Here is a 19,561-nt window from a genome sequence, read left to right as displayed (position 1 = left end):
TGCTGGAGACCTCTGACTCCCTGCTCATGCTATTCCTGGGGGTCCTGAGAAGCAGCATTTCAGGAGACATTTGGGGCTGGGAAGTAAGAAAATTGCTATCCACTAAGAACAATTTGGGAGGGGGTGGGATCCAAACCTTTGCATGTACCAACCACTAAAGCACAACTCTGCTAAAGGCCCTTCATAATAGCCCTGTTCTACAGGCACTTCTTATAGCAACTAAGGAGGTAGTACATCTTATTGCTAACAAGTAGTTTGTTCCAGAACAAACCTCTGAAAACCTCATGGAAGGGGCAGTCACAGTATGAGCTTCCTCATGGGAGGTTACAAAAACTGTGCTGGCAGTAGAAGTGGCATTCATGTGCAGGCTCATACAGTAGCAAGGCTTCTGGTGCACTGCGAGATTGATGCTGCTTGAGCTGTGGGCTCTCTGTTCTTCCATGTACCTACCTGTCAGCTGTGATAGGAATGCTGACAATCTCTGCAAGATGTGCAAATAGCAGTGCGAAAAGAAGAGAGGAGGGGTTTTGACAGATTGGTTGGGGAGGCTGGTTGTCATTGAGAAGTGGAAACATAGCAGCATCTGGCTAGAAGTCTTGTTGATGTTATATGGTGGTCTTGGCACTTGATTGAGGACATACTTCTGGTTAGGTTATAAAATGGAAAAGCAGCATTGAAATATTGTATACCATGAAGCATTCTGAAGCTGGGGTATGGGTAATATTAAACTTAGTATTTCTCCCTACTTGTACTCTGCAAAATAAAAAGTTTGGATCTGTTCTTGCAAAGTCCACTTGGAGCCAAAACTGTTTTATGCAGATAGGCAAGACCGCTTCTACTCTGGCATATGCTTTGCCCAGCTCTTGTAGAATTCAGCTCAATTTTTCTAATATCCAGGGGTGTCAAACAAAGCCTGAGGGATAGAGCCGGCCCATCCAGGGCTCTTATCCAGCCCTCAAGCTGCTCAGTGAGGGAAGGAGCAGGAGGCTGCAACCTTCAGGGGAGAGAAGCAGATAAAGGCTTCAGCATGCAGTAGTCAAGCAGAACCCCTTCCTTTCAGTGGCAGCCTCCCTAGTAGGAGTGTCTGCCTAATGCTGCACTGCAGGCTCTTTGATCCGCCTATACAGGTTTTCCTCTGCACCCCCCTCCAGCCCATTGGGCATTGCAGTGAAGACACGCCAACTCAGAGCTTACCAGGTGCTGTCATTACATTTTATGGCACACATGGCCCAGCCCAACAAAGTGAAATTTATGTCAGACACATCCCTCATAACAAATGAGTTTGACACCTCTGCCCTATAGGATCTTTGTGGCTCCTCTCTGCCTGCACTTGTCCCAGTGTCCTCTGAAAGCAAACAAGAACAGGTAGCATATTTCTTGGTGATCATAGCAGTCACTGCTTTGCTTCAAGACAGACCAAAAACACAACCCCTTTTGGATGTGTAGATGACTTGCTTGATGGGGAAAGGACCGAAAATCCATCTGGCTTTGCTGTCCTTAATGCTAGATTAGCCATCTGTTGGGTATTTCACGTTCAAAACTCCACTTGTCTTTGCTCTCAAATGCCAACTGAATAACACAGTATGAGTTGGAAGGGCCCTCTAGGGTCATCTAGTCCCAACCCCCTGCACAATGCAGGAAACTCACAAACACCTCCCCCTAAATTCACAGGATCTTCATTGCTGTCAGATGGCCATCTAGCCTCTGTTTAAAAACCTCCAAGGAAGGAGAGCCAACCACCTCCCAAGGAAACCAATGTTGAGCTGGAAACTCTTTTGATTTAATTTCAACCCATTGGTTCTTGTCCTACCTTCCAGGGCCACAGAAAACAATTCCACACCATCCTCCCTATATGACAGCCCTTCAAGTACTTGAAGATGGTGATCATATCACCTCTCAGCCGCCTCCTCTCCAGGCTAAACATCCTTCAACCTTTTCTCATAGGACTTGGTCTTCAGACCCCTCACCATCTTCGTCACCCTCCTCTGGACCTGTTCCAGCTTGTCTATATCCTTCTTAAAATGTGGTGCCCAAAACTGAACACAATACTCCAGGTGAGGTCTTACCAGAGCAGAGTAAAGCTATATCATCACATCACGTGATCTGGACACTATACTTCTGTTAATACAGCCCAAAATTGCATTTGCCTTTTTAGCCACCGCATCACACTTGACTCAAGTTCAGTGTATGATCCACTAAGACCCCTAGATCCTTTTCGCACACACTACTGCTAAGACAAGTCTCCCCCATCCTTTAACCATTGGATTTTTCCTACCTAAATGCAGAACTTTACATTTATCCTTGTTAAAATTCATTTTGTTGATTTTAGCCCAGTTTTCCAGCCTGTCAAGGTCATCCTTTATCCTGTTTCTGTCTTCTTCGGTGTTTGCAACCCCTCCCAATTTAGTATCGGCAAATTTAATAAGCATTCCCTCTATTCCTTCATCCAAATCATCGATAAAGATGTTGAACAAAACAGGTCCTAGGACAGATCCTTGAGGCACTCCACTTGTCACTCCTCTCCAGGAGGATGGGGAATCATTCACAAGCATTCTTTGGGTGTGATCTGTCAACCAGTTATAGATCCACCTAATGGTAACAGGATCCAAACCACATTTTACCAACTTGTCAACAAGGATAGTATGTGGAACCTTATCAAAAGCCTTACTGGAATCAAGATAGATGATGTCTGCAGCATTCCCCTGATCCAGCACTTTCTCAAAAGAAAGTTCTCTCCCGTTATGTGCTGTGACTTCTGAAATACTTAACCATATGCTCAACATACCATATTTAGTCATCCTGCCAACAGATCCAACTGAAAAAGTACTGTTTGCTGTGGCACTATACTCGATTACTTCTGCCTCTCATTTGCTACGAGTACTGAAGATACCCATTTTTTTTTCTGAAAAGAAAGGCACAATGGGTTAGGTCCCACCAGCATGATTGAATCAGCTCCTCTTCCCTTTCCTCAGCTACATCCTGTGGCCCCTAAAAACCTAATGCTTGGAGTAATGGGATTGTTGTGGATAAAAAGCCATAAGATTCAGAGAGCTGTAGCAAGGAAGGAAATTGGGCAAGATTGCCCTTTTCCTCTCTTAGCAAAAAAACACTGGCTGGATACTGTTCAGTGTTTTCTGCAAATATCCATTATGGAAGTAAAGCATTTTAAAATGAGAAGTACCTGGTTTATCTTAGAATTGAATATGCTGATAATGTTTATCCAGTTATTTCCAAATTTTTTAGCAGCCACCTGCCTTGTGAGGCCTTGTAAATCATGGCTTTGAATAAGGCATTAAAAATATCTCTGGTTTGATAATTTTAACAGGGGCATCTAAAAACAAAAGTGACAAATGTGTCTTCCTGTTATACATTGAAGCAAACTCTATCAGCAATAATAAAGGACAGAAAGTAAAGGATTACGAACATGGGATGAAGCATCGGCAGTGCATGGAGTTCTCGCTAAGAGATCTTTATGCTGTCCAGGAGATCCAGGCAGAAGAGAACCTGCTCAGACTCATTGTCAAGTACGTAATGGGTGTGAATTTTTTTATCAGCTGTTGCTTGTTTTCCTACTTCAAAGGTTGCAATCAGGCAAAAAAAGGGGGGGAGGGAGAACAGCGTATAGGTCAACTGGGAAAACCCCTACAAAACTGCTGTTAAGACCACTATACAGATTTGCACAATAAAACCTTTCTCAACTATTGGTTTATGTTCAGTTTCTTTTTTTAATTCATATCAAATGGTTTGTGGTCCAAAACCAATAGGCAATATACAATATTCTCATATATCCAAAGTGAAACAAAACAATATGTGCATGTATACAAAAGTCCCAAATATCAAATCCACAAGTGTGTTGGTCTCACTCTTGCAAAAATGATCTCTTCAATCAATATCTATACTTCCAAAGTTCTTTAAGGAGTGGGACCTATTGATCCCACCTTATGCTTAAACCTTTGTCTATTTGAAATGCTGCTGAGATTGGATCCCTCTTAGAATCCAATATAATTTGGATAAAGATCCAATTGATACAATACCTGGAAATGTGTCATCTTTTGGCTTTTGGAACTTTGCATGAACGGTCTGCTCCTTACAGTACTTTGGGAGCATAGATATCAGTTGAAGAGGAGATCATTTTTGTAGGAGTGAGACCAACATACTGAACCTGAATCACTCCTGGACTTGAATGTAGCTGTTCTGCTGCAGACCAATACAGCTACCCTCCGAAAATATTTTCTAGAACAATGTTTTTTCCTATTCCAGTAGGTAGACTGTGGTGAAAAAACTACCCAATGGCAAACTGCATTGATTTCTGAGATTGTTTGTCTGCCTTGGGTGCTTTCTTGTTTATAGCAAGAAAACTGTAAGTGGTAAATGGCTGTACTTTGGACACCTTGTCTACTACTGTACAGAGGAAAATGTCCTAAGAGGAGAAGTTTCCAGAGCCACTTATATTTGCATTCTGCTTTTTTTTCTTTTTTTAAAGCAAAATACAACTGGGACAGGTTTTGAAGAACAAAGAAGATTGTGTTGGTGGGGATTGCAGTTAAAACAATGCTGTGGCTTTATATCTAAAGTAGCAGATGCAATAATATCAGGGGGCTACACTATGGTGATAACAGCAGGCAGTAAGTCTCTAAGGAAATCTTCTGAGAGAGGAGAGGGTGCCATTTGTGGCTTTAGTTACTCCTCCTGTGGGGGGATTTTGGCTATAGCAATAATGAGGCTTATAAGGTCACTTGAATTGCCTTTTCTACTGAAGAATAAAATCCTACTGAAGACTCACCCCACCCCCATTCTCACTTATTTTTAGTCCCCAAGTCAAAACTAAGATCCACCTTGTTCTCTGCTCTACCCAATACCTGGGAGGGAGGAGGATAGGACAGGAAGCATCCTGAGCAGGATTTATGAGGTGCTATTAACAGAAGGATCGTAAAACTTTGCAGAGTGTTACTTGGAGTTCAGGTGTTCTGCTTACAGCAAACACCAAGCTTCTGTGTAAGAAAATGTATGCAGTAATTGCTATGTAGTGTTTCAGTCTTAATGACACAAAGCTTAACACTCCAGTTGAAAATGTATTTTAAAACTGCTCAGCTTTGGTTGTTATACACATTTGTTTGTGTGTCTGATGGATCTGAAATGTTTAAAAGTTAGATTCTGCTGTCTGCACAGGAGTACCTGTGAGCCTCATGAGTAAACAGAAACATTTGTTCTCCCAGCTCTCTTACTCCTGGCAAGATAAGAGCAGAACTGTATTCTGCAGCATAATGTGGAATTAGGCAAGGATTTCAGCATTTAAAAATCTTAGATTTTTTTTTTTAAATGCATGTTTCTCCTAACTATTACGCTTATAAAGATGAGTTTCAAAAGTTGGTGAGCAGTGCCTGGCGAAATCTTCGAAGCCATAATGGGGTCTCAATAGGATTTGCAGGGTTGACACATGTGTAAAAATTTGGTACTCTCCATCACTCCTTGCCTCACTCCATACCTAGCAGGGGAAGCACATGCAAATCTATCTTCTATCAAACGTGTGTGGCTGCAGAAGTCAGTTTTGGTGCAGAATTTGCATTAGCTTAGAGCCAGGAGTTCTGAGGGAAGGAGGGAGAATGGAGATTATGAGGTTATTGGCACAGATTATATACACCTTTGTATAGTATTTATTTACTTTAAATTAAATGTTTGCATCATATTCTTCTTTTCCCTCTATAGCTCCCTTTGTCCTACTATCTACGGTCATGAGGTAAGTGCATCCTAACTAAGACATTGTAAGCACTTGAAAATATCAGCAGTCATCATTTTTGTTCAGTGTTAAAGTCATGATATTGGGTGGAATCAGATGAACTGATTGCTGTGGCGGTCTCTCAGCTTTCAAAAAGCTACCCTAATTAGAGATATGGCACTACAATCAGGCGTGGGCTACATGCACACTGAGAGCATTCACACCACTCCTGTTTGTTCACCATGCATCCATGGGCCAGTCACGTGGCTGGGAATGCACCTGGAAGTGCTGCAACAACTTGCCACTGGGAAGTTCCTGGTGGCTATTTACTCCATTCCCAGGATGTCCTACCATGAGTTAAGGATGAGTGGGCCATGGGAAACAGATGTGTGTGTGTGTGTGAACTCGCACATTAAATCTGAGGGTGGGGGGTAGCTATGGTGAACCAAAATTCCTGTCTGATCGTACCCATTGTTAGATATGCTTCAAAACTCTTGGGGTTAGGTAATGGTAGTTGGAGATGTTAATTGCTTTGGGTGGTTTTTTTCCTCCCCTGAATTCCGTAAATAAATTATTGCTTGGAATATTGCATATGACTTGCTCAGCAATTCTTTAGCATTCTTGTTTACTGGTTTACATGCATAACTTTCTCCATGAGGAACTGTCTTAGTTATTTAACTTTTATATTTGTGTATTTTATTTTTGTCTCATTTGGAAAATTAATAATTTTTTAAAAGATATGTAACCAAATCTGCCCTTGTATAATCTATCAAAGCTAAATATCAAATCCTATTATTTAGGCCTGGAATGCATCAGAATAAATTACCTTCGAAGAAATAGTCATTGTTTCCACTCCTCTCTTTTGTCATTTGCTTTACTGCTCCTTTTTGACTTAACAGATAGTGAAAGCTGGCTTAGTGCTGGCATTATTTGGAGGATGCCAAAAATACATGGATGATAAAAACAGGATTCCTGTTCGAGGAGACCCACATATCTTGGTGGTTGGAGATCCAGGACTGGGGAAGAGTCAGATGCTGCAAGTATGGGATCATTGGCTCGTAAATACAGCTTCTTGAAAATTCTGTACTCAAAGTTTTTTTTAAAATAGCACTACCACATATCCTTGAAAATACAAAAATATTACATGCCTTTTTCTCTGGGCTTGTTCCTTTAGTATAATTACGGTAGCCCAAACCTATTACACTCAAGAAATGCTTTCCATTTGTTTAGGCTGTGTGCAGTATTGCTCCTCGTGGAGTGTATGTTTGTGGCAATGCCACGACTACATCTGGCCTGACTGTCACTCTGTCTAGGGACAGTGCCTCTGGAGATTTTGCTTTGGAAGCTGGCGCCCTTGTACTTGGAGATCAAGGTACTACCTAAAACTGTTAGCTTTCTTGCACAGATGGGCTCAGCTAATGTTGGTCAGTTCATTCAGCAAATGATACACTGCACAATATTTTTAAAAAATCTGTATTCCCATTGAGTTAAATCTAGCACAAGAATGCTTCAGGGATTGCACAATGATCACCAGTCTTCCCAACTTTCCCCTTCTTCCAGCAGCCATTTTCAATCCTGAGAAAATTTACTTCTAGGGTTCAGGACCTATGTGGAGTAAGAGTCCTGCACGTTGGAAGGGGCTGAAATCAGTGCCTTCTTCCTCTTCTGTTGGTGGAGCTCAACTCATGCAAGAGGCAGGAGGGAATGATTTTGCCCCCTTCTTCCTCCTCCTCCTCCTGCACCCTCCCAACCCACATGGCTGTTGGTCTGTGTGGGTCCCACAGTCTCACCTTTTCAGTGGGAAAGTCACATAGTTGATGTGTATGAGCAACAGCAGTGCAGGCAGTGGGAGACCCAGTGTGGCAAAGTGGCTAGTAGTGTGACTAGGATCTGGGAAATCCAGGTTCAAATTCCCACTCTGCCATGGAAGCTTGGGCCAGCCACATGCTCTGAGTCTAACCTACGTCACAGGGTTGTTTTGGGGATAAAATGGAAGAGAAGAGAACAACACAAGTTGCTTTGGGTCCCCACTGGAGAGAAAGGCAGGGCAAAATCAAGTCATTGAGCTGAAGCTTTATTATCTCCTTTCTGGGTTTTCTGTGCTTACTGTGTACGTAGCTCCTGCACAGGGCTAAGTTCACTATTCCAGATGCTAAAGCAGGAACCACTTAAGCACATGCTGACCATCTCAGTCAGTGCTGTCAGCTTTGATAGCACCAGTTGCTCAACTAACAGACGGGTAGGGATGATGATTCAATCCAGCCTTCCCCTTTTCGGGCCATGTGGTTGGTGCAGATGAGCATGTATTATGGAACTTGGTACTGCTGTGTGTGTATGCATCACTGGTTTGAGGGGGGGAAGTACAGATTTTTATCTAGATCAGTTGGGTGTCTCGAATTAGTCAGAACAGTTCAATGCATAAAATAAATTCTTGGTCACTTTCATTTTCACTGTTAGATTAAGATTCATACGCCGCTTGTGGAGTGGGTGGCATATAAATTTAAGGTAAATTTTAAAAAAATTAAGAGTGAGAAAAATAGGTTGAAAGGACTGCTTTGGGTATAATGGGGTTGAACCCTACCCTTGTCCTACTCCATTGAGCAGAGTTTGGAGCCTTCCTTCAGCCTAAGGAGCCTCCCTCCAATTTACATGTTGGAAGGAGACCTATTCAGGATGGAGGAAAGCTTCTTGGAGGGTGGCTGGATCCACTGCATGATATCTGATCCTTTTCCTCTGATGCTTTCTGCTATCATGGTGATAGTTTAGGAAAGGATGCACCTGCCAATTATTTTCTCTTCCCACCCTCCCTTGTGAAAATTATTTCCAGGAATTTGTGGAATAGATGAGTTTGATAAGATGGGCAACCAGCACCAAGCCTTGCTGGAAGCTATGGAACAGCAAAGCATCAGTCTCGCAAAGGCTGGTATTGTTTGCAGTTTGCCAGCTAGGACGTCAATCATAGCAGCAGCCAATCCTGTTGGAGGTCACTATAACAAGGCCAAAACAGTATCAGAGAATCTGAAGTAAGTGTTTCTATGGTGTTTCTTGTTATTTTCAGCAAAAATGAGATGGGTGGGGAGGTCTGCAATCATTTGTGCAAAAATTTGAACCTACATTGTAGGAATCCTACTTATTCTGTTGGCTTCTAGGGAGGGAAGGCTCTGGTCATTTTCTCCAGAATTTGCAACATTGTTTTTGCCACTTGTGAATGTTTTTTGTGCAATATCTTAGTCAAGGTTTACAAATATATGTCGTAGCTTTCTTTGAATAGAGCTTGTGTATATGAATTCTTTTCCACATTGTGGTCTGAAATGCTTTGCTGCAGAAGAAGTACATATATCCAACATCCTACAAAGTTATAGATCATGTGCTTGATGCATGTTTTTCCTCCTCCCCATGCTGTAGAATGGGAAGTGCATTATTGTCCCGGTTTGATTTGGTGTTCATCTTGCTGGACATACCAAATGAAGACCATGACCACTTACTGTCTGAACACGTCATGGCGATGCATGCTGGGAAACAGGCTGGACGTAGCAGTGCTATAGTGATGCGTGGAAGCTCGCAAGATTCACACATATCAGTCCTTGAAGCCATTCCAGATAAGCCATTATCAGAAAGGTTAAAGGTAGTGTAATCTGTTCAGGTCTTTTTAAAAAAAAAAATAACATCCCATATCATCATGGAATGAGCACAGATTGCCTTGATGTGGTGTGCTCCAGAAGGATTTATCTGTCCTTCCATGTATGAAACAGGAACGGGGAGCTTGGGCATTATCTTCTGTATCTTCCGCTAAATCCTCTACTGTGTCAGGTCTGTGATGCTGTGAGAACTTTAATCCTATTCTGACCTTTTGAATTGTTGCTTTCTATATGCTTTAGCATCACTCGTGATGTTAATAGGCATAAAAGATCTTTCCTTCATTTCCTCATACCTCCAACTTGTGTGCTCTCACTCATCATTTTCTTACCTCTTTTTGCCTTTTTCTGCTCCACTTCACACTCAGTTTCTTCAACACAATTGTTTTATTATTCTTGTGGCAAGGACTGCCAGTTTTTGCAAAGTTCTTAACATGCCATAAATTCCCTACAAAAGACAACAACAGCCCAAACAAACAAAAAACAAATTCAAGCTGCCTCAGAAGAATACAACAGCTGATAGTGCTGAAAGCTGCTGAGAATTCCAGAAGCAACAGCCAGGATGTGCTCCCCAGTGCAGGTCATCTAACAGGGTGCCCAAAGTAGTTTCTATGCCATAACTAGTTCAGAAATCAGAATGAAAGGGGACCTAGGAAATCAGTTTCATTCAGAAAGCCCTGGAGAGTTGTGCCTTGCTCAAAGAGGATAAGTTGGACATTGGGTGGAAATTATTTAAATCCCAGCAAAGGAAGAATAACAGCCTCCTTTAAGACTGCTGGAAAGGACCCTTCATATAAGGAGGTAGTTGCTTGGTGTTCCAGCAGTTGATGGAAAACCCATCTCTGGCAGATCTTGATGGTCATGAAGGGTAAGAACTGAGAATGCAGGTCTTCAAGGGCATGCTTGGGCAAATGGATACATAGCAAGAGGGCTGGTGGAAGCCTTGGGAATAACTTCATAAGTTTCTTCCAGAGGGATGGGTTCAAAAAAGCCTTTCACCAAAATTTCTCCTGAGCACTGAAGGGTGGTGGTGGGTTTTTGTATTTTCTATTGTAAGGCATGGAACTATGCTATGAGGGTTCTTTATAGCCAATTAGGCTTGAGCTTCCAGATCCTACCAGTGAACTACAGAAGCTGTCAGTATGATAGCCTTCTTGTTAGCCTGGAGCACATGAGCCTTTTGCACATTCAGTCAACATACAGAGCAGGAGATCATGCACAACTGTGCTGGCTTTGCACCCAATTGGCAGCTTGTCAGCACATTGCTTACATGTGGAGAAAGCGCAAATGCATATGCTCCCTCCTGGTGATTGTGGATGCTGCTTTTCAAATGTTTCTGATGACGGGGAAGGAGTGTACACACACGTTTCTTCCACTTGTTGGCATGATGCTGATGAGCCAGCAGTCTCGTGGAGGCAAGGGGCATGACCAGTGCACTCATCATGTGCTGCTCCCCATTCCTTGACTGACCTTATGGAAGGTTACGTGTCCAAGGCTGAACTGGAATTCTTAATATCTGTCATTCTTAGATCATTCCCGGAGAGAGTTTTGACCCAATTCCACACCAACTGTTAAGGAAATATGTGGGGTATGCTCGGCAGTATGTACATCCCAAATTGTCTCTAGAAGCTGCTAGGGTCCTCCAGGATTTCTACCTTGAGCTCCGGCGACAAAGCCAAAGAGCAGATGGTACACCCATCACTACAAGGCAGCTTGAGTCCCTGATACGTCTTACAGAGGTATGCTTTATTTCATATTCCTTTCTTTTAAAAAATCATTTTAATTGAACTTCCTCTGTGTATATATATGTGTGTGTATTACTCTGTATGTATATATTACTCTGTATCCCTTAGGTGAAAATTTTTGTCACCTTCATCCTTAGATTGAATACAACCTGTTGTTTCTAATTAGGAGCTAGTTATATAGTTTTACCAATTACTGTTTTCTCTATGTCCCCAAAAGTATTCTGTATCGTATCCTAGTTTCAGAGCATTTGATGCTGCCCTACATTGGAGTGGATAGCTGGTCCATTTAGCCCCATGTTGTTGGCAGAGAGGGCCTTACCAACTCTCTGAGATATTCAGCGATTGAAGCTGGGACTTGTGTAAGAAAACATGACACCAAATATCTCTCCCTTGTATTCTCCAAACTCCCATCCAAGGAGTGAATAAAATTGCATGTAGGCCTTAAGGGGCACCCTAAAATGGAATCCCACATTGACAAACATGTGGCTTATTTGTCATGAATCTAGTACACATGAACACATCAACCTGTCTTATATTGGATCAGATTATTGGTTCATTAAAGTTAGTATTGTCTAATCAGGCTGGCAACAGCTATCCAGGCTCTCAGGTAGAAGACCTTCACATCACTTATTACCGGGATTGAACCTGGATCCTTTTGCATGCCAAGTGGATACTCTACCACTGAGTCATGCACCTTCTTGGAGAATTAACTGAGTATAGTTTACCAGTCTGAGCTGATGAAGTCCTTTGTTATAATAACTGACACAAATTTTAGAAAAGCTTGCTAAAATATGGCTGTACTCAAACTGAAAAAAGTTAAATATTGAAGGCACAATCACAAATGATTCTTATGAGAATGAAAAATGGGAGGAGCCTAAAGAAGCAAAAGTGGCTCCATAAGCTAAGATTTGAAAAATCAAAAAGACTCATTTAAGAAATGGAAGGAGGGCCTTATAACCAAGGATGAATATAAACAAATAACCAGTGCTTGTAGAGAAAGTGTTAGAAAAGCTAAAGCTCAGTATGAGCTTAGGCTAGTGAGAGATGCTAAAAACAACAAAAAAGGGTTTCTTATGTACAAAGTAAGAAAAAGTGCAAGGACATGGTAGGCCCATTGTGGGGACAGGAAAGTGAAATTGTAACAGGTGATGAAGAAAAGGCTCAATTCCTACTTTTCCTCAGTCTCCTCTTGTGAGGGAAAATGTGCTCAACATGGCAAAAACAGAATATATGATGAGGGAAGGGAGTTGCAGCCTAGGATCAGCATGGGGTAGTACATAAACACTTTAAATGAAATGAAGTCCTTGGGGCCAGATGAACTGCATCCAAGGGTACTAAAAGAACTTGTGGATGTAATTTCCTAGCCTCTGTCCATTATTTTTGAGAATTCTTGAAGAACAGGTGAGGTGCCAGAAGACTGGAGGTGGGGAAATGTTCTCCCCATCTTCAAGAAGGAAAAAGGAGGATCCAGGTAACTACAGACCTGGGAAACTTTTAGAACAAATCATCAAACAGTCGGTCCTTGAGCATAGCTGTGACTACTAAGAGCCAGCATAAGTTTCTCAAGAATAGGTCATGTCTGACTAACCTTATCTCTTTTTTTGAGAAAGTTATTTTGTTGGTGAATCAGGAAAATGCTGTTGACATAGTTTATCTTGAATTTAGAAAGGCTTTTGATAACTTTCCACACCATATTCTTGTTGACAAGTGTTAAAGCTGCAGTACTTCAGTCCTAAGCTCTGCTCACAACTTGAGTTTGATCCCCGGCGGTAGCTGGTTTTTCAGGTAGCTAGCTCAAGGCTGACTCAGCCTTCCATCCTTCTGAAGTCGGTAAAATGAGTACCCAGCTTGCTGGGGGGAAAGTGTAGATGACTGGGAAAGGCAATGGCAAACCACCCCGTAAAAAGTCTGCTGTGAAAACGTTGTGAAAGCAACATCACCCCAGAGTTGGAAACGACTGGTGCTTGCACAGGGGACCTTTACTTTTCCTAAAATGTGGTTTGGATCCTGTTCAGTGGATCTGTAACTGGTTGACAGATTGCACCCAAAGAGTGCTTGTGTGTGGTTCCCAATCCTTTTGGAGAGAAGTGACAAGTGAAGTGTATCAAGGATCTATCCTGGGACTGGTTTTGTTCAGTACCTTCATAAATTATTTGGATGAAGTAATAGAGGGAACGCTTATGACATTTGCAGATAATACTAAATTGGGAGGGGTTGCAAATAAAAAGACAGAAACAGGATAGAAGATTATCTTGACAGGCTGGAAAACTGGGCTAAAACAAATAAAATTAATTTTAAATGGGATAAATGTAAAGTTCTGCATTTAGGTAGGAAAAGCCAAATGCATCTTTTATTAGACTTTTCCTGGCAGTAGCATGTGCGGAAAATATCTAGGGGTTTTAGTGGACCATACACTGAACATCAGTCAGCAGAGTGATGCAGTAACTAAAAAAGGCAAATTCAGTTTTGGGCTGTATCAACAGAAGTATAGTGTCCTAACAGAGCAGTTCCTCCATGGAACAGGCTTCCTTGGAGGTTTTTAGAGGCTAGATGGCCATCTGACAGCAGTGCTGATTGTGAATTAGACAGATTATGAGAAAAGAGGGCAGGAAGGTTCCGTCAGTGCTTAGATCTTGTGGTCCTTTCTTACACACCCAGAGGAATGCTGATTGACACTTTAGGATCAGTCAAATTTTTCTCCAGGCTAGACTGGCAAGGGATCCAGGAGGTTATTGCCATCTTCTGGGCATGAAGCAGGGGTCACTGAGGATGTGTGTGTTGGGGAGGTGTTTGTGACTTTCCTGCATTGTGCAGGGAGTTGGACTAGATGACCCTGGAGGTACCTCCCAACTCTATGATTCTATGAACTGTGTTCTTATGCTTGCATCTGTACCTGTAGGATGTAGACAACTCTTCCCACCTAAAGTTCTTCTTCTGCTATTATATAGGAGGTTAGAAATTATGTGAAATTTAGTATTCATTTCTCTTTTAAGGCCCGTTCAAGGTTGGAATTAAGGGAAAAAGCCACCAAAGAAGATGCCTACGATGTCATAGAAATAATGAAATACAGGTATGTACAGTAGATAAAATGTGATTGGGATGAAACCAAAACTTGATGGGACTCCAATAGGCACCTGGACCTCTGTGTGCTCTCATTTACTTTAGTGAGCTCTGTACACCCCCAGAGGATTGTCTTTATTTACTCAAAGCTTTGTGTACATGTGGAGCCCCACATGTACATAGATTAGGGTGAATATCTGTCTTAATAGTTTGAACTGTGTTTGTCATGCAAACATGTATTTGCAGCTATTAGAGATGGTGGGCCAAGTGTAATGAGGGGTTGGGTCAAAAGTTCTATTCCACTAATGGTAGAGCCAAGGAATCTTCCATTGGTGGGACATACTTTGTGTTTTAACAATTTATTGATAGCATATGGTTACAAAACTTAATTATTTCCTAATTATTTCAGTACTAACCCATATGGCATTTCAATCCCCCCTCCCTCCAATGTTGACTTCCCCGAAGTTATAGATTCAAGTTCAATACTAAAGGTACTACTGACTGATTAAAATTCAATATATATATTTTCTTTTTCTTTTTTTTTCTCACTAATGCGAAAAAATTGTCCAATGTCTTTTTACATTCCACTCTTTCTCCATATATCCTTTAAATTTCCTCCACTCCTTTTTGAATATCTCCAAATCATAGTCTCTTAGTGTTCTAGTTAGTTTGTCCATTTCACTCCACGATAAAACTTTCAAAGTCCAGTCCCATTTCTCCGGTATTTTTTCTTGCTTCCAAAGCTGCGCATACAATGTCCTAGCAGCTGATAGCAAGTACCAAATTAGAGTCCTGTCTTCCTTTGGAAATTTTTCTAATTGTAATCCAAGCAAAAACGTCTCTGCAGTTTTCTTGAAGTCATAACCCAGAATTTTGGAGATTTCTTGTTGTATCATCTTCCAGTACTCTTTCGCTTTTTCACAAGTCCACCACATATGGAAGAAAGAACCTTCATGTTTTCCAACATCTATCCGACATTTTCTTGCTCATCTTAGCCAGTTTTTTCGGCGTCATATACCACCTATACATCATCTTAAAGCAGTTCTCTTTTATACTCTGACAAGTTGATATCTTCATTGAGTTCTTCCAAAGGTATTCCCATGCATCCAATCGGTGGGACATAACTTTGACCACTAAAGGAAGGACAATGAGCATCCATAAATAAATAGCGTAGCTCAGTTCTGGCCATATTTATTCTTTTAAAATTTAGAATCATTGCATTGTCAGTAATCCTAATATTTCCTGAAGAACTTCTTGCTGTGGTATCATTGGCAGACTGATATAAGCTGCAAAGAATTCAAGGGAGGCTCACTGCTCAGTAGCTTTTGTTTAAATAGTAATTGCAAACTGTTGATTTGTGTGTGCGCTTGTTTGATTTTCTTCTGTCTCAAGCATGTTAGGAACATACTCTGATGAGTTTGGGAGGTTGGATTTTGAACGTTCTCAGCATGGCTCTGGTATGAGCAACAGATCACAAGCAAAGAGATTTGTTTCTGCCCTCCACCAAGTTGCAGAAAGAACCTACAACAATGTCTTTGAATTTCAGCAGTTACGGCAAATTGCAAAGGAGACGAACATAAAAGTAAGTTGGAAACTAATAACGTGTTTGGCAAGAATGAAATTTATCAGCATTATCAACTGTAAAACAGTTGTAAAAGTTAATTGAAGAAATTATTCTTGTCTCTCTGCTTTCACTGCTTAGTGGGATCCAAACCCAGTCGTAATAAAAAAGAAATACAAGATCCAAAGGAACTTCAAAATAGGACAGACAAACCACAGTTATTCACTGTCACAGGCACAGGCAGCATGGGGATAAATGGCTACAAACAAAACTTAAAGAAAAGTGGAACAGGGTATTCCCCTATCTGGCTCCATTCTCATTCACTGCTGGGGCCAAAAACTCTGCAACCTGCTCAGTAATTGAGGGACAATTGTCAGCCAACAAAAACTCTATCAATTTGTTTGTCACCAGATTGGGGGTTAAGAGGAGTGGTTTGATCAGGCGGCATCGGTGGGGGGTAAGTAATGGGCAGTCTAATAGAATGTGTCATACAGAATCAGGTTCTCTACCACATCTGCACCATTTCTGTTCGTAAGGGATACCTTTATACCTACCAGAGACCACGGACAAAGGAAATATGTTGAGTCTGGCCAAAAGCTCAGCGTTGATGTGGGTTTGTTAGATTTGAGAAGTACTGAGCTGTACAAATTTGGAAGAAGGAAGGCCCAAGAAGTGGGGTGAGCATGTACTCCTTGCTCCAGCAATTATTAATTGGGAGTCAGTATCCAGTATTCTCCTGTGGATTGTGTGAAATATGTAAGATTAGCTGGAGTTTTTCAGTGAATATAAATCAATGTCAATTGATTTGATTTTTCCGAGTACTAAACAGAACCATTTAGGGGTAAAAGGGTCTGCAAGTAAAAGAGAAATCAGACTGCTGGTTAAGGAGTGAAAATAAAGGTGGAGCCAGTGTTTGATTGTGGTAATCCAGATTTTAGACTCTACTGTGTGGAGGCCCAATTCGGCACATGGTGAAATAATGCACTGGGTTGGGAATGCTGTTATTTTTTTGGTGTTTTTGCTGAAACATTGGAACCACACAGGGATCCCATAAAGTAGCTGAAGAAGTAATGCGGTGCAAAAGATCCACAAAGTGTCTGAGACAAATTGATTGTCTCTTTGATAATGGAAATGAGTTAATGCCAATAACTTGTTCTTGGCCATAAGAAGGGCTTGATCACGATGCATGCACTATTTCAAATTATGATGGAAAAGAACTCTCAAGTACCTAAAAGATTTAACTTGGTCAGTGCATCTGCCATTAATTTTCCAGGTATACTGTTTCCATTATTTGGAGAACAGCAGGATTTTGGTTTTGTCGTAGTTGATGGATAAGGAGTTCTGAGTGCAGTATGAAATGAAAAGATGTTAAAGAATGCATTAATCCCACTTTGGTGAGGTATAAAACGGCAGCATCATTGGCATATAGGAGAATAGGGACCGGCTGGGAATTTAGTTTAGGAGCATGTCCATCTAATTTAGCTAAATAATGGAGCAGGTCTGTGAGAAACAAATTAAACAAGGAAGGGGCCAAGACATAGCCCAGTTTTACTCCCTTGGTAATAGGAATTTTTTGTGTCAATGCACTCTTGTTAGTAAGTTTGACCTGACAAGAATTGGAGAGGTGGAGTTTGCATATCAAGAACAAAAGGCATTGATCAAGGCCTAATTTAAATCATTTGTCCCACAAAAGCTGTCTATCAATTGAGTCGAAAGCTCTGTGAAAATCGCTAACGGATCCAAACATACAGTTTTAGTTCTGATTGCTGAATTCAAACCTATACATTGAAAAATGTATACTGAAGCTGCTTGCCTTGCTCAGGTGTCATCTTGCATCTTACCTATGGTTTGTTTGTTTGTTTACATTCTTCCTTCTTGGGAAATCTGGCATCTCAATTTGAATAATATCCTCCTGTATGTAATCTACCATGTCATTTTCTGCACATTCTAATGTGGTTTTCTGCAAATATTTGTTAAATGGCATGAAATATGGCAATACTTCATTCTACCATACTTTATATAATACCAATATGTGGTAAGAATTTCCCTTTACTAAAGAGGACATTACTGAGGAATAGAAATGTTCTGAATTCATTAAAAAGATCTAAGACAGCAGCTGTGTTCCCCAGAACTCAGTACTTGGTGTGACTTTTCATGCAGTTCTGACAGGATAATAATAATTAATTTTTTTTTTTTGTCAAAGCTATCTGCTTCCTCTGTGGAAGACTTCCACAGAGACATCAAAAGCTATTTTCTGCTGGGCAGAAGCATGGCATTGCTTATTCTTGATTCCTTTCCCCACCCACACACCTTCAAGTAGCATTCCACAATGCTATAACACTATCTACTTTTGAAACTCCCATGCTGTAAATTTTTTGAAACGTTAAACCTTAAATTTTCATTTCATGTATTACCTATTTGTTTGCCTAGATGACACAGTGTGTTTTTTTCTTCTTCCAGGTAGCTGATTTTGAAAATTTTATTGGATCTTTAAACGATCAGGGTTATTTCTTGAAGAAAGGTCCAAGATTATATCAGCTTCAGACTATGTGAAGGAATTGGTCCAGGAGAACACTGCATTGCAGAAAGAATTATTATTATTTACAGCCGATCAAAGTTACCATATTGGCTGAAATTCAAGATGATTTTACAGATTAGCAGTTGCTGGGGGTAAAGTGCAGCTGCCTGGGAAAGGCAATGGCAAACCACCCCATAAGCTTGCACAGGGGACTACCTTTACCTTTATACTTCCAGGAACAGTGTTTGTATGTATTCTGAGTTGCAGAATTGTACACAGTGAGTGCTGAGACTACTAGAGTGGGGTATTTGTATGATTGTGGCAGGGGGTGGGTGGGTTAGAAGGATATGTCAACATACATCTCATCCTTTCTCTTGTGTGGGTTTTCTCTGTTTTCCAGTTCTAGTGTTGTAATTTGTGGTCTTGATATGGGGTAACTAACATTAAATATGAAATGGACAAGGACAGCAACCCGTGGCTTGTTCATGGCCTTCTCCTAAAGCAAGCTGTTGTTAAAATGTCTTGAAACTGAGTCACCAGTAGCAACTTCTTTATACTACTTTGTAACATTTTTGAGAGACTAATTTAATTTAGTGTTTAAAATTTCACGTTGACACTGTTCAAAGTTTCAGTTTTTAAACTGAAAAAAATCACTCTTTGTTCAGAGCTTTCTGAATTAATGTTTCAGCTGTATAAAACTGCTGTGCCAACTTTAGCATATACAATGTTTAAAATTAAAACAAAAATCTTACTCGATTTCAGAAGTTCCCTTTGTGTGTGGTACAGTAACATGGTAAGCTAAACTTTCACTTACATGCCTGTGAATAAAGCACAGCAGTAACCTGTATAATATTCTGCCAAGAGGATTGCTGGATTTTGTTGTATGGCATGTACTTGTGGAGGACGACAGCAGGTAGTATTTGTTTTACTCCTCTCCAAGGTATCTTTACTGCCTCCCAGCTGGACAAGAAGAAGTGAGGGAATAGCTGCTACCACGAGCAGAGAGCACTTCACATGTATGCATTTCTCTGAAGGTAAGTTAACAATTCCTTCAGTTGCTTTAAGTGTGTCTCGACGGTAGCTAAAGCAATCTCTCTCTGTTCTTTGTAGGTGCCAAATGCCTTGCATTTGAAGATGTTATTTTTATTTTATTTATATCCTGCCCTCCCTGCAAGCGGGCTCAGGGTGGGTAACAAGCATTACAAACCAGTCAACAGTTATAAGCATAATTACACAATTAAAACAGTTAAAGATGGCATTTTATCATTGTATATCCCAACAGCTGGGATGAATAGTCAATCAAATATATAAGAACATAAGAGAAGC

General features: G+C 40.9%; 1 protein-coding gene across 1 annotated transcript in view; it reads left to right on the top strand.

The window, feature by feature from the left end:
• Nucleotides 1–18,991, top strand: part of MCM8 (minichromosome maintenance 8 homologous recombination repair factor) — a 35,072-nt gene extending 16,081 nt beyond the window's left edge. The window contains exons 10-19 of the mRNA XM_060232700.1: nt 3,326–3,524; nt 5,707–5,737; nt 6,616–6,756; nt 6,947–7,088; nt 8,544–8,739; nt 9,122–9,341; nt 10,881–11,090; nt 14,090–14,166; nt 15,549–15,738; nt 18,178–18,991. Of these exons, the coding sequence (XP_060088683.1) occupies nt 3,326–3,524; nt 5,707–5,737; nt 6,616–6,756; nt 6,947–7,088; nt 8,544–8,739; nt 9,122–9,341; nt 10,881–11,090; nt 14,090–14,166; nt 15,549–15,738; nt 18,178–18,270 (1,499 nt within the window). The 3' untranslated portion in view covers nt 18,271–18,991. The remainder of the gene's footprint in view (nt 1–3,325; nt 3,525–5,706; nt 5,738–6,615; nt 6,757–6,946; nt 7,089–8,543; nt 8,740–9,121; nt 9,342–10,880; nt 11,091–14,089; nt 14,167–15,548; nt 15,739–18,177) is intronic.
• The last annotated feature ends 570 nt before the right edge of the window (nt 18,992–19,561 follow it).

The sequence above is a fragment of the Heteronotia binoei genome, chromosome 1, assembly GCF_032191835.1.
Source record: "Heteronotia binoei isolate CCM8104 ecotype False Entrance Well chromosome 1, APGP_CSIRO_Hbin_v1, whole genome shotgun sequence".
Lineage (NCBI taxonomy): Eukaryota > Metazoa > Chordata > Lepidosauria > Squamata > Gekkonidae > Heteronotia > Heteronotia binoei.
Note: the sequence above shows the minus strand (reverse complement) of the source record. Positions and strands in the feature narration are given on the sequence as shown.